The sequence below is a fragment of the Medicago sativa genome, chromosome 2 (assembly GCF_051527215.1).
Source record: "Medicago sativa cultivar Bolivia chromosome 2, Bolivia_mono, whole genome shotgun sequence".
Lineage (NCBI taxonomy): Eukaryota > Viridiplantae > Streptophyta > Magnoliopsida > Fabales > Fabaceae > Medicago > Medicago sativa.
The window spans coordinates 390,417-402,806 of NC_140750.1; the positions used below are offsets into that span (position 1 = coordinate 390,417).

At 31.6% G+C, this 12,390-nt stretch overlaps 1 protein-coding gene across 1 annotated transcript; it reads right to left on the minus strand.

Moving 5' to 3' along the window:
- Positions 1-68: 68 nt before the first annotated feature.
- On the minus strand, positions 69-6,288 carry LOC146943330 (uncharacterized). The gene is made up of 8 exons (XM_085747812.1): positions 6,129-6,288; positions 5,105-5,169; positions 4,592-4,670; positions 2,938-3,227; positions 1,980-2,528; positions 1,338-1,550; positions 635-805; positions 69-464 (listed from the first exon to the last, which is right to left on the minus strand). The coding sequence occupies exons 1-8, from the start codon at positions 6,142-6,144 to the stop codon at positions 327-329; spliced, it is 1,521 nt and encodes a 506-aa protein (XP_085603938.1). The 5' UTR covers positions 6,145-6,288; the 3' UTR covers positions 69-326.
- Positions 6,289-12,390: the final 6,102 nt, after the last annotated feature.

The following is a 12,390-nucleotide window of genomic DNA, read 5'->3' on the forward strand; positions in this document are numbered from 1 at the left end:
ACAATCTGTAGTATAATATTATATCCCAATATAATATAATATGAACAAGTCTACGGCAATAAGAACACTATAAGTTAAGTCGTTATTTGATTGTTGTATTTTCCAAAAAAAATATATCATGATAAAATAAACATACAGCTTAACGTAATAGAAAAGCAGTGCACGTCTTGACACAAGTAATTAGATAATAGTCGAAGAACATAAGGGAAGCTCTATATCCAAACTACAGAGATATGCTTCCCTGAAATACCTACACAGATAAAATAAATTAATAAAAAATCTGGTCATCCTTTTTTTGGTATTTTCTTGGTCATCGGTTAATCCGACTATTTAAAGCCCTGTCTTCTAAAGCCTTGTCTTTCAGAGGGATTGAGAGAGAGATTCTTTGTTAGATTGACCAGAGTTTCTTTATTGGTACCACTTGATTGCATCTCTATTCTCTTCTCTCTTGCCTTCACAGTGTTCTGCAAAAAATCAATATAAGAACACATAAGAGGAGCAAACTTACAGCATGCAAGAGAGGAGCTAAGTAGCTAACTACAATTGTGTGTACTTGCTGCAAATTACATATTACTATGTGTTACAATTGCAAAAATATTTAAGAAGTGTTCTAGACAAATGAAATACAACTTACATGGTAACTGTCATTATTGTACTCTTCCTTTTTCGAGCCTGTATGCTCAGTCCTTTGGGAACGAGATAACTTCTCTCGATTCTCATAGAAATCAAAATCATCCAATAGAGAAGTCTTAGCTGGATAACTTTTAAATATTCTCAGCATTTCCAGGCCCTCCTTCAGTGTAATCTGAAAACCAGACATTTGCGAATTTAATGGTAAATTGTGTCCAACAGATGCTGAGTAAAAAACTATAAAAATATTCATGTGACGCCATCATTGATATACATATATGTTATATATCCTATCTATCATCCATGGGCGTTTGAGCAACCTTTGCAGCTGCCCAGCAAAAGAAAAGATGAAATTAATGGAGGAAGCAAAGGAAATAATAAAAATTACACTTCATTCAAAACCGAAAAAAACAGAATGGGGATTTGTATTGGTGAATGAAGTAATAATTGATCAGATATATTAAATAGATTTATAATAGAAATGTAATTAGTCGGTTTAAAGAAACATCGACACATGCATGAGTTATGTTGTATCCACAAACAGATAATACACCCTACTCATCACTTTCTTCGATCTGTGAACAAACAACTAGACCCAGCTTTAGTTATTCAGAGCGGCACATACTTTTTTGTGGTTATGCAACAACTATTTCCCTCGGACTCTATGAAAGAGGAATCATGTTAACACCATAAAAAGTAAGAATTACCTCTTGTGTGTCCCTACTGAAAGTTACACACTTGTTTTCATTGATCTGAAGGGTAATGTGTGCAAACTGGCGGTTGGGAACATCTTTTATTATATGCCACTTAATTGGGAAGAACCCGTTGTATTTGTCAAGCTTCCAAAACTTCATGTCTTTTTTGAAGTCCACTGGCCCTAGCATCTCAGCTACTCCAACAAACTGCCCACTTGCGTTAACCTGATTTGACATCAAAATACATCCAGGACCACTGAATAATTAGGAAATAAAGACTTGATGACATGAACCCCTAGTTCTGAAATGCAAATCAGCTGATACATAATTTTGAAAGACAAATGAACCAAAATTAAATATTCTTGTGTTCATATTCCGATTACAATTAGAACAAAACAAACTATTGTCTTGACATTTTAATAGGATAATCCAAGAAAGCATTTGATTTTTGCCAATCATTGGACATAAATATAAAGAATGTTCATTTTCTAAGGAGATTTTGAACATACCTCTAGAAAGAAGAAAAGAAAAAGAAAACTACCTCCAAGGTATCAATATCTAATGTTTCTATAATGTTCATCTTCATTTTTTTATTATCACACTTCTTCTAAAGAAAAAACAAGAGAAGACTTTGGGACAAAGATTTGAACTCACCGAGAAGAAGAGGAAGATTGGGCACTGTGTGCCTGTCTGACTTAATTTAGCTTCTGCATTTTGGAATGCGGAGTTCAACTTCTTATTTCCATGTGGAGTGCTTGTCCAAACATCATATTTAATGCCCTTATGAATGTCATCTTCATTGAAAGATTTAATCATATAAAACTTAGCAGTTTCATATTTTGTTTGGAAATCTGGAAGGTTATATTGATCTCTGCATACAGTGAATGCAAACTCATCCTTAACAACTGATGACTCTGGATTGGAATTTCTTTGATGAAACCGAGGACCCCGAGTAATTTCCTTTGACATTTCAGATTCTCCGCTTCTGAATTTCTCATTCAACGTAACCCTGTCATTAGATACTCCACCATTTGGTCTGTAGTTAGTAGAAGTAATTGGCCTGTAGTTAGTATAAGTACTTGGTCTGTAGCTAGTATTGGGAAAGACATGGCTTCTTGGGTTGGCAAATGATGGAACATTTCCTGTTTGGTTGTAGGTTCTTGGAGGGGCGGCTGCTGTAAAATTAGAATGCAAATGAGGAGCCTGCAAAATAAAACATTCACTTGAGCAAAACACCATAGTTCTACAGAAGTTACAATGAAAATCTTAAATACATAACACAAAGTTCATACTTTTTTTATCAATCAGATAAAAGAAAGAAGGAAAAAAAAACTGATTCTAGAAGTTGGAAAACAAGCTCAAGTAGAATAATTTCCTTGTCGAATTATCCACATAATTGAACAAGAAACAAGGAGAATAGTAACTTTTTTATTACAAAAGAATCATTCCTTTTTAGGCATTCATCATAAAAATAAAATAAAAAAAAAATTAATAGCATTCATCATAAATACAACACTCTACCACTCCACAAAATGAATATATAAACAACTAGCAGCGATACCTACTGATATCTTAAAAACTATCTGAAACATCTTAATCTTCAGCTGATTACCTTTTTTAGAATTTCTATTTCTTTGGATAACCTGCTGGTTATACTGCCATTTGTATGCAGAGAATCTGAGCTATTTTGATTTGCCAAGGTAGAAGATTTTGGATCATTTTTTGCAAATACAGAACTGACAGATTTATTTTGCATAACAGAAGTTGATACTGATGAATGATAAGGTATGGCTTCTGATTCATGAACGCCTGGTTGTTGAAAATAACTAGTGTAAGAAAGACCAGGTTGTTGAACAGGTAGTTCCCGGATAATACAATGCCTATCGACACCCACATTTGTCCCTGATATATATTATAAAGAGCAGAGTCAGCAAAGTAAGAATAAAGGGATAACTTTGATCACATGACACCATACTCAAAGGTTTAAAAAATAATATTCAAGTAAACTAATATGATCAAATGTACAAAAGGCTAAACTATATAAACTAAGCTCATAAACCCTATGAACCCACTTGGGTTGGCCTGGTGGTGTTGGCTTGTGACCTTGGAGTGTGTTCATTGCAAGGTCTCAAGTTCAATTCTCCTCGGTGCCAATTTCGGCGGGTTGGTTTGGCTTCTTCAAAAAAAACTACATGAACTGAGCAAAGATGAAATACAATATGTACTAATTTGAGAAAATAAAATCTATAAAACAATATTTTCCTATAATACAATACTCTCCCTCAAGCTTGTGAATGAATATCTATATCTATCATTCTCAACATGCAATGTCTTAAAACCTCTTTGTAGGAATACACTTAGTGTCAATTGAAGCCCTATAAAACCTTTTTCTAGTTTACCCTTGATCTGTGTGTTTCATCCTAACATACTCAACCAAGTTCTGTGCATTGCTAATGGTTGATTTATTGTCAGTAACAGCTTCATATCTATTTTTGAGGTCGTAAAATATGATTTTCATCGATAATAACTTGCAAACCCCTTAAGCCATAACTAAAAACTAGGCTTAGAGATGTGTCCTTTATCTCAAATGGAAGGAATTAGGGTTTTCAAACAGCCACAAAAAGAGCTAGAATCTGCTCAAAATAACACTTGAAACGTAACAGCAGGTGGCTAGCAACCTGGTCTATGGTTGGTTATTTATATTTATAGAAGGTGCCTAACACAGTGGTGTGTGGCTTACACGCGCCAGAGATTGAAACTATAAGTGTAGGTGAACCAAAGCTACAATGATGCAACCTAAGGACTCCACATTGAAGGCGGTTAAGTTTATTCCACCAATGGAAGCAGTGGGGCTATTTCCCAGTAACGAAGGCGGCTATAAGTTTGATGAAGAAGCATGGTATTCCATATGCTTTCCAAGACCAACATGCTTGAGTCCAATGCCATCTCCACTCATTTGCAGTCTGGTCTTGGACTTTCCAGATCTGGGTCTGATGGGTTACAAAATCCCTTCATGTATAGGTTTATGGGTTGTGCTCTACAGTATGCTGCCAATACATGTCTGAAATTTCCTTTGCTGTTAACCTCATCTCTGCTGGTGTTGCTATCTAAAATTGTTGCTCCTTCATTTGTAACATAATTGTGATCGTTCTAACATAATCAATAGAATCAGTTTTCCCTTTCTCTCTAGTATCTTATAGGAAAAATAATAATCAAGTATGTATAATAAAAGCAATCTCTTCAAACTGACTCTTGATCTACCTCACCTGCAAAGCCAGCATTAACATCACTAGAAAAGGTATGCAGTGATGTCAAATCAGATGGGGTACAATCTTTTATGGGAACCTGCAGAAAGAATGAAAAACATTGTAGAGAATTTGATGACATCATGAGAAAAAAGGTATAACAGCAAAATAAATAACTGCTTATCCCATTAATTACAAAATCAAATTCCAATCAGGAACAATTTGAAAATGATATGTATCAATAAACAACTATAAGGTCCAAAGAGTGACTTGTCTGTGTTCACCATGCTGTAACAAAATCAGTGTCTTCTTGCTAATTATCAAACTACAAGTTTATCTTATTTATAATTATGAACAGAAGAGCCATCATACCTAAACAATGCATTTAGCAATTTAAAACTACACTGACATTTCTCTAACAAAGATTTGTGATACTTATTTACTAAAGAGATGAAGGGGTCTAAGATAAAATTTTGAGAGAAACAGAAAGAGACATTCAAATTCATTGATAAAGTCAAGAAAGTTGCCACATACCATATCTGCCTCATTCTGCTGCTGACTATGATTTGTTGTTGTTGTTGCCGTTTGAATGGACTGATCTATATCACATGAGTAAGATAATAATTAGACCATGAGTAAAACATAAAAATATGAAATTTGCCCAATAAAAGACAAAACAATTAAAATCATCCTGACTCACTGAAACCTAACATCAAACCAAACCACTTTGAAGGGTCCACTCTAGATCATTGCATTCAAGCAACTATTTCAGACAAATGAAAGACTTACCTGTCTGCTTCCACTCCTAAATGAGCGTTAAAAACAAAAAATGATGTGTTAAGTTATTTATGTTATGGGCATGTTAACTTGTATTTTGAAGGGCACATGTTAACGTTAATGAATCCACAAATAGTAATTTATGTCCTGAAAAAAACAATTTTTAACTTTTTGAGTATGAAATGCACAATTTTCGATACAAATTTTTTATCTTTAATACATTAAGGCACAGTGTTACCATCTCCTTATTATATTTGTATGTAACAATGTTGTGAAAACATAAGGATAGTAGGAAGGATGTGTATCTATGAAGCACAGACACTCCTTCGTGTCCGACACACTCTTGCGTGTCCCAACACCGACACATGTAATTTTTTAAAATTATTAGCGGTGTGAGCGTGTCTGCATTAGTGTCGTGTCCGGTGTCCGTGCTTCATAGGAGTCCATACATGTATATCTATGTATACATTACTACCTCTGTTTTGAAATGGATGTGGTTTAAGATATTTTGAGTTTGATAAATGCAAAGTGGAAGTAATGTTTTGGAAATAATGTATATATAAGATTAAAGTTGAAAATGATGAAACAGTTTTTATTCATTGAATTGAAACAGAGGGAGTATGAGTATATTAGTAGATGAAGAAAATAAGACCTAGATGACAACGTTAAACTAAACGGATAACATGATAAATTGATAAAAAAAAAAAAAAAAATCATTGAATTTAGAAACAATAATTATAGAAATCTATTCTAGGAAGAATGAAGGAAGCGTTGAGAGAACCTTGGGTTGAAGCCATAATGGAAACAGAGGATGAAGCTAAACAGAGAGTGGTGGCCGCGCAGTCACTTGAAGCGGCGGCGTAGTGGAATTGGCAGTTTCTGAACTGAACGGATCGTGTGTGTAACGCGAAGAAGAAAGAATGAAACGTTTCTTATTACTTAATTTCTTTCCTTTTCGTTTTCTATTTTATTTAGTATATTATATTATAAATTGTAAAATAAACATGGGTATTTCTGCAACCCCGACCCGAACAGCTTTAGGGTTTCTAAAAACAACATTCCCATCACCTTAAAACATAAGAAGAATGTGCCTTTTTTTTAATTTAAATAACCAAAAAAGAATGCACTTAATATTAATAACAATTTGGATTGAGAGCAAAACACATTGGAATATTATGACTGTCCAGCTCTAATCATAACAACACATTTGAATTTTTATGTTTCAATTACTTTATTACTCCTTAAAATTCAAATAAAAGTATACATCAACTCAATTTCAAACAAAATATTTTAGAGAACATGTATGTACAGAAATAGGGTAGAAACTTTTATCCAACTTGTAACCAAGATTACTCGTCTTCTACTTAGTTTATGGTGTTTTAATTAAATTTATGTAACTTGTAAATCGTACACCATGTTGATAACGTTATGAATAAAATAATAAGATGGTGTCTGATTTATAAATTTACTCTATTCCTTCTCTCGTTGTTTTTGTACGATTTTTCAGGATCATGGGGTTTTGTATGACTCGTAAACCTATCTCAAACAGTTAGTGCAAATGAAAACAAATCATAACATGTATCATACACATTTAATCAATACATTAGCATACACATTAACATGGATAGGCATATTTACTTAAAACTATATGCATGATTTATGGATTAATTAGCTTAACTAAAATCCTCAGTTTTTCAAATTAAACCCTTAATACATGCATGAGAAATGAGAGAGAGGTATCCACCTTTGTTTTTATGAAGATATTGATGGTACATGATCCCAATTGCTCTTTCTCCTCTTATAGATTCCATGGAAATGTAGCTTTTCCCCAATTTAATCTCTCTGTCTTCTTGAACCCTAATTCTCGGTTTTCCTCCTTTCTCTTTCATAACCCACGAGCTCTCTATCTCTCTCTTTATGATCTATTTTACATCAATTGAATATCAAGATGATTAGAGGGTGATAATTGACTCGCATATATAATTCGATCACAAAGTGAACAAAGAATGAAGGATTTTTTTGGGTATTTGATCGTTATTGCGAAAATGAGAGAAGGCGTCGATCACTATTTTGACTTATACTGACTAACTCTCGTGTGTGTGTGTGTGTGTGTGTGGGGGGGGGGGGGAGTTTATGTGGTAAGTTGACTAAAATGCCCTTAAATCTCTCACGTTCATTTCCTAATGTACCCTCAAAACCTTATTTGTCTTATTTTTATCTAACCCACAAGTAGTTCTTAAATGCTCGTCCTTCTCAACAACTGGTTCCTTTTGCTTAGTGTCAACTTCTACTTCAATTTCTCGAAAGTCAATAAGATATCCGGTAAATTAAGTTGTCATTTTTCTTGGGAAAAACTTGAACAAAGTCAATGTTAAAACATAACCACGTAAAGTTTCATACTTCAATACAACATGATTTGAAAAATTCACAATTCACTTGATTTGAAGAAAAAAAAATCACATAAACATAACAACATGAAAATAAAAGGACACATGCAAGTTAGTTTTACTACTCATCCAATTTGACATTCTTGTATGATACAAGTGTGTTAACCTTGTGAATCTTAATATCATAAGAATCAAGTTTCACCATCTGCATATTCACAATCAACTTAGGATCACTCTCAATCCAATTGAATGAAACTTCCATGCATGTGTTAGTATATCATAACACAGAATAAAATAAAAAGAGGTTTATCCAGACATGACAAATAGGCGATACTCAAAGCAATATGCCTAATAATGACTTGTATCTCTCTCACGAATTCATTGTCACTCCTCTCCCTAACACACCCTTCTCAACAATGTCATCGTCGATCTAAATGTTGATGTTCCACCTTTCAAGGACTTAACCATTAGAAATGTTCATTATAACCATTAGAAATGTTCCACCTTTAAACTATTTTATTTACTGTTTTATCCTTTAATAATATTATTTTAAATTTTAATAAAAATTAAATTCGATTAAAATATGAAATATCCCACAACAATAGGAACAATATTGTATATGAAATATTATTTTGGGCTAAATTTTTTATAATTCCAATTATACCTTTAAACAAATTTCCCTATATTAATGTTTTTTTTTTTGAAAAAAATATTAATGTTATATTGTTGGTGGTATTAAAAAAGATAAGGGTTTATATTATATTTGTTGAATTATCGTTGTTATTGAAAAAAAAATATACATGCTTTTTGAGTTTGTTACAATTTGAAAGTCATATCTATTTATACGTATAATTTTAATCAAAATCCAATTTAATGTAAAATATCGTTCATACTTTACATGCGTTAGCGCAATAAAAAGGTGAATGTCCGTCTTTTTGCTAGTAAAATAATTTATATATATATATATATATATATATATATATATATATATATATATATATATATATATGGGGTTGCTAACTTACTCCCAGCTAAAAACAAGGAGTAAGTTAGCAAGCTTACTCCCACTTGCATTTTACTAAAAACCCAATTTTATCCATTTAAGTTATGTTATTAGTAAAGGATAAATTTGTAAATTACATTTCATTTTATTTTCTTAAACAAAAAACATGTTTAAAACATTCTATACTGTCTTTATTTAAAATAAAATAAAAACATTTAATGCTAACAACGTAATTAACACGCCACCCTCCAAAAACCATATTATATCATAAAAAAAAAGTATCAACAACTTAACAAAAAAATTATTACAGGAAATAATTGATGCATGTTTTTTTTACCACTTCTTCTGAAAACATATCAACAAATTTGTAATTCTTCCAACAAGTCTAACATGTAGTAAATCAATGACTCATTCTTCTAATGCAAAAATAACCAGTGTCTTCGATCCAATTTTCCCACAAAAAATAATATAGTAATAATAAAATTAACGGAATTGCAGACACAGTGTTATACAATGTTTTTTTTAGAAAACAATGTTATACAATGATAATAAATAGAAATACAGTAATAATAAAATGTAGAATTGAAGACGCTATCAATGAAAGGCCAAAAGCATATTCCCTATAAAAACGAAAGCATCAATTTCTAAACACAGTTATTTTGTTTTTTTAATACAAAAAACACAGTCATTTTGTTAGTAGTAAAAAAACCTTTAGTTAATTGTAAATGATATATATGCTTATACATTAAAGTAGTTTTGTAAAATGGAGAGTGGGGATATATATATATATATATATATTGTTAGTTAGTAAAAAAACTTTAGTTAACTGTCCTTCTTCTTTTCAGAGTTTGAATCTAATAAATGAGAGAGTGCGTAGATCTCTAAAACTCGATTCCATTGAAGTCGACAAAGACATGGTTTTTTTTTATTTTCGGGGACGAAGGTTCACTTGTCTGTTCCATTCGTCTTGGATTCCAAGTTGCTTATATTGAGCTAGTTACTGCATTCGGTTCAGGTCTAGAAATGCATCGGATATCAAACTAATTGATAAATTGAACTGATGGTCTATGCATAATTCGGGTGGTAATATCTTTTTGATTGCTTCAGATGGTGATTATTTGGGTACTGTGAAGAATCGTAGCATAGAAGGTTATTGCATCTTCATTGCGTCTAAGTGGGATGGTTCTTTAAATCTTTTGGTCCAAGGAAATTTACTCTACAATTGGCCCGATATCCTTGCGAAAAATGGGACTCTGCCAATTTTCGGCAGAACCACTGAGCTTGACTATAATTTTGGTCCCACCGACGTAGTAATCCAACTCTTGAGAATGTTGAAGTCTGAACGTGTGTTGTCAACAGAGTGCAATATTTTTGACTTTTACGCTGCTTCGGAACATCTTCGGACAAGGAACTAAGGAGGCAGCATTAGTGTTGCCTTGTATTTGGCAGTTGAAAATAATTTGGTGGTTTCTGAACGTGTTATCGTTGCAGGCCACATCAGAGTTTTGATGTACAAGCTAGCCAACACTGATTTTGGGTTACTCCTCTACCCCAAGTGTTTTATGTTGAAAGTGTGGAGCAGAGAAACTGTTTTGAATATGTTCAATAGGATCTATAGCTGAGTCTACTTTTAGACACACCTTTTTTCTTTTTTATGGGCTTTTTCTGCTATTAGTTTAAGTGTAAATTGGGATTGCTCCAAACATGAAAGCATCTAATTCCATATATATAATGTGGAAAAAACAAGTGTCATCTGCATCAATTTTTGTATAACACTTAATTGGTACTTCCAAATTCAAATCTTCTTAACCGTGTTTTGGAGAGAGAATATATATATATATATATATATATATATATATATATATATATATATATATATATATATATATATATATATATATATATATTACAATGAAAATATTCGGTCTCTTGAAGTTGTTAGTTTTATTTATTTGTTCTTTATTTCTTTTTGGTGGTAAGCTCCGGATGTAGGAGAAGGAGGCTAGAAAATCATAATTTGACTCGTGTAAAGTTAATTAACAAATCAAAACATGGTAGTTATTTTAACAAAGTCATAATTTGTTATGTCATACCTACAACATCTAACTTTTATTTTGTTAATTAACAATTGATATTGTTCATTTCACACTCTACATTTGATATTATTCATATCATACTCTAAAGTAAACAAATCAATGGTAGATTTTTTTTTTGGTGAAAAAATCAATTATAGATATTGAACTAGATCTAGGAAAGGTATGCTAAAAAATTGACCGGAGTTCTTTAAAGTGAGCAACTCTCTTTAGAAAATGAATTCAAGTCGTATAAAGCGAGTTAATTGTCTTTTCACGAAGAAAAAAAATATTTCTAATTAAGTGCAGAGAAATGAATAACAATCACTTCTTACTCTTAATAACTGAAATATAGATTTGGAAACAAAATATAGAATATTAAAAAAAAAAAAGTGTCATTTACTTTTTTAAATTCTCATGTTTTTTTTAATGAGTTTTATTAGATAGGTACAAAAGTTGTAATTTTCCTTAAAAAAAAAAGTTGTCAAGTTTAAAAGTTTTTCAAAAAATTATAAAATAGAAAGGATAACCAAATAGATCTTCTGAATTATATACTAACACGAAAAATCATTCATCTTTTAAGGGGGACCCGTGAAATATGTTATGCAATATCATAAACACACTTGCTCTTACAAATAAAATGCAACTTTGAATTATATAATTTATAATTTAATGATATTTATTATATTTGCACAAAAGTGTCTGTTAAATTTTGTGTTTGTTTGTTGACCATTTTTTAAAATAAAATAATAGCAAAGATTAAAGTATGAAATAGATGTTTACGTGAAAGTTTATTGACGAGGTGTACGTAGTTCTTTGTCTGCGCGGGTATCTCACATCAAAATATAAATTGTTTAAGTAAAAGAATATTATAAATATAATACATTTATATAATTAAAGTTAAAAAAAATTAATTATTATTGTTGATGGATCTCATATCTCTATTATTATGTGTTTAATAGCGTGATAACTCTCATCCTTTGCTTGATCATGAATTTCTAAATCTTATTCTAAGAGTTAGATCTAATCAAAGGAACTTGATGTGTATTTGATGGATTGAAGGATAATTGAAGGAAACTCATCTCATAGTTGTATAGAACTCGTTTCTTTTAATGAATTCTCATTAAACAAAATTCTATAACTTATCTTGTCTTGTTGGCCGTACTCATAAAAGCTTTCCACAAATCTAAAAGTTAAAGTCTAAATAAAGTTTAGCGTACACCATATTTCAATATGATTAGTCTATATAATTAAAGTCCTCGTGAGCTTGGCTCAGTTGGTTGGACAATGCATACAAATATGCAAGGTCCGGGGTTTAAACCCCGACCACTACAAAAAAAAGTCTATATAATTAAAAGAATTTATAAATGTAAGCATGTACGAACAAAAACGAATACCTGAAAGGACAAAATCTAAACTTTCTTTTCATGGGTACCAAAATCGGACATGCACAATATTGCAAGGATCAAAACATATGTTCACGCATTCATTAATTTATGACACACCGAGTATGACTAAATAAATAACTAATTAGAACCTCTAAAAAAACAATTAAAATAAAATAGACATGTTCCAAATCCC

What these genes read in the sequence shown, in the direction of transcription:
- LOC146943330 (XM_085747812.1), bottom strand. An exon ending in CAATCTTCCTCTTCTTCTCG is followed by an intron (nt 1,551 to 1,979) that starts GTGAGTTCAAAT and finishes ATGTCAAATCAG; the next exon opens with GTTAACGCAAGTGGGCAGTT. An exon ending in ACAATAATGACAGTTACCAT is followed by an intron (nt 465 to 634) that starts GTAAGTTGTATT and finishes GATTTTTTGCAG; the next exon opens with AACACTGTGAAGGCAAGAGA.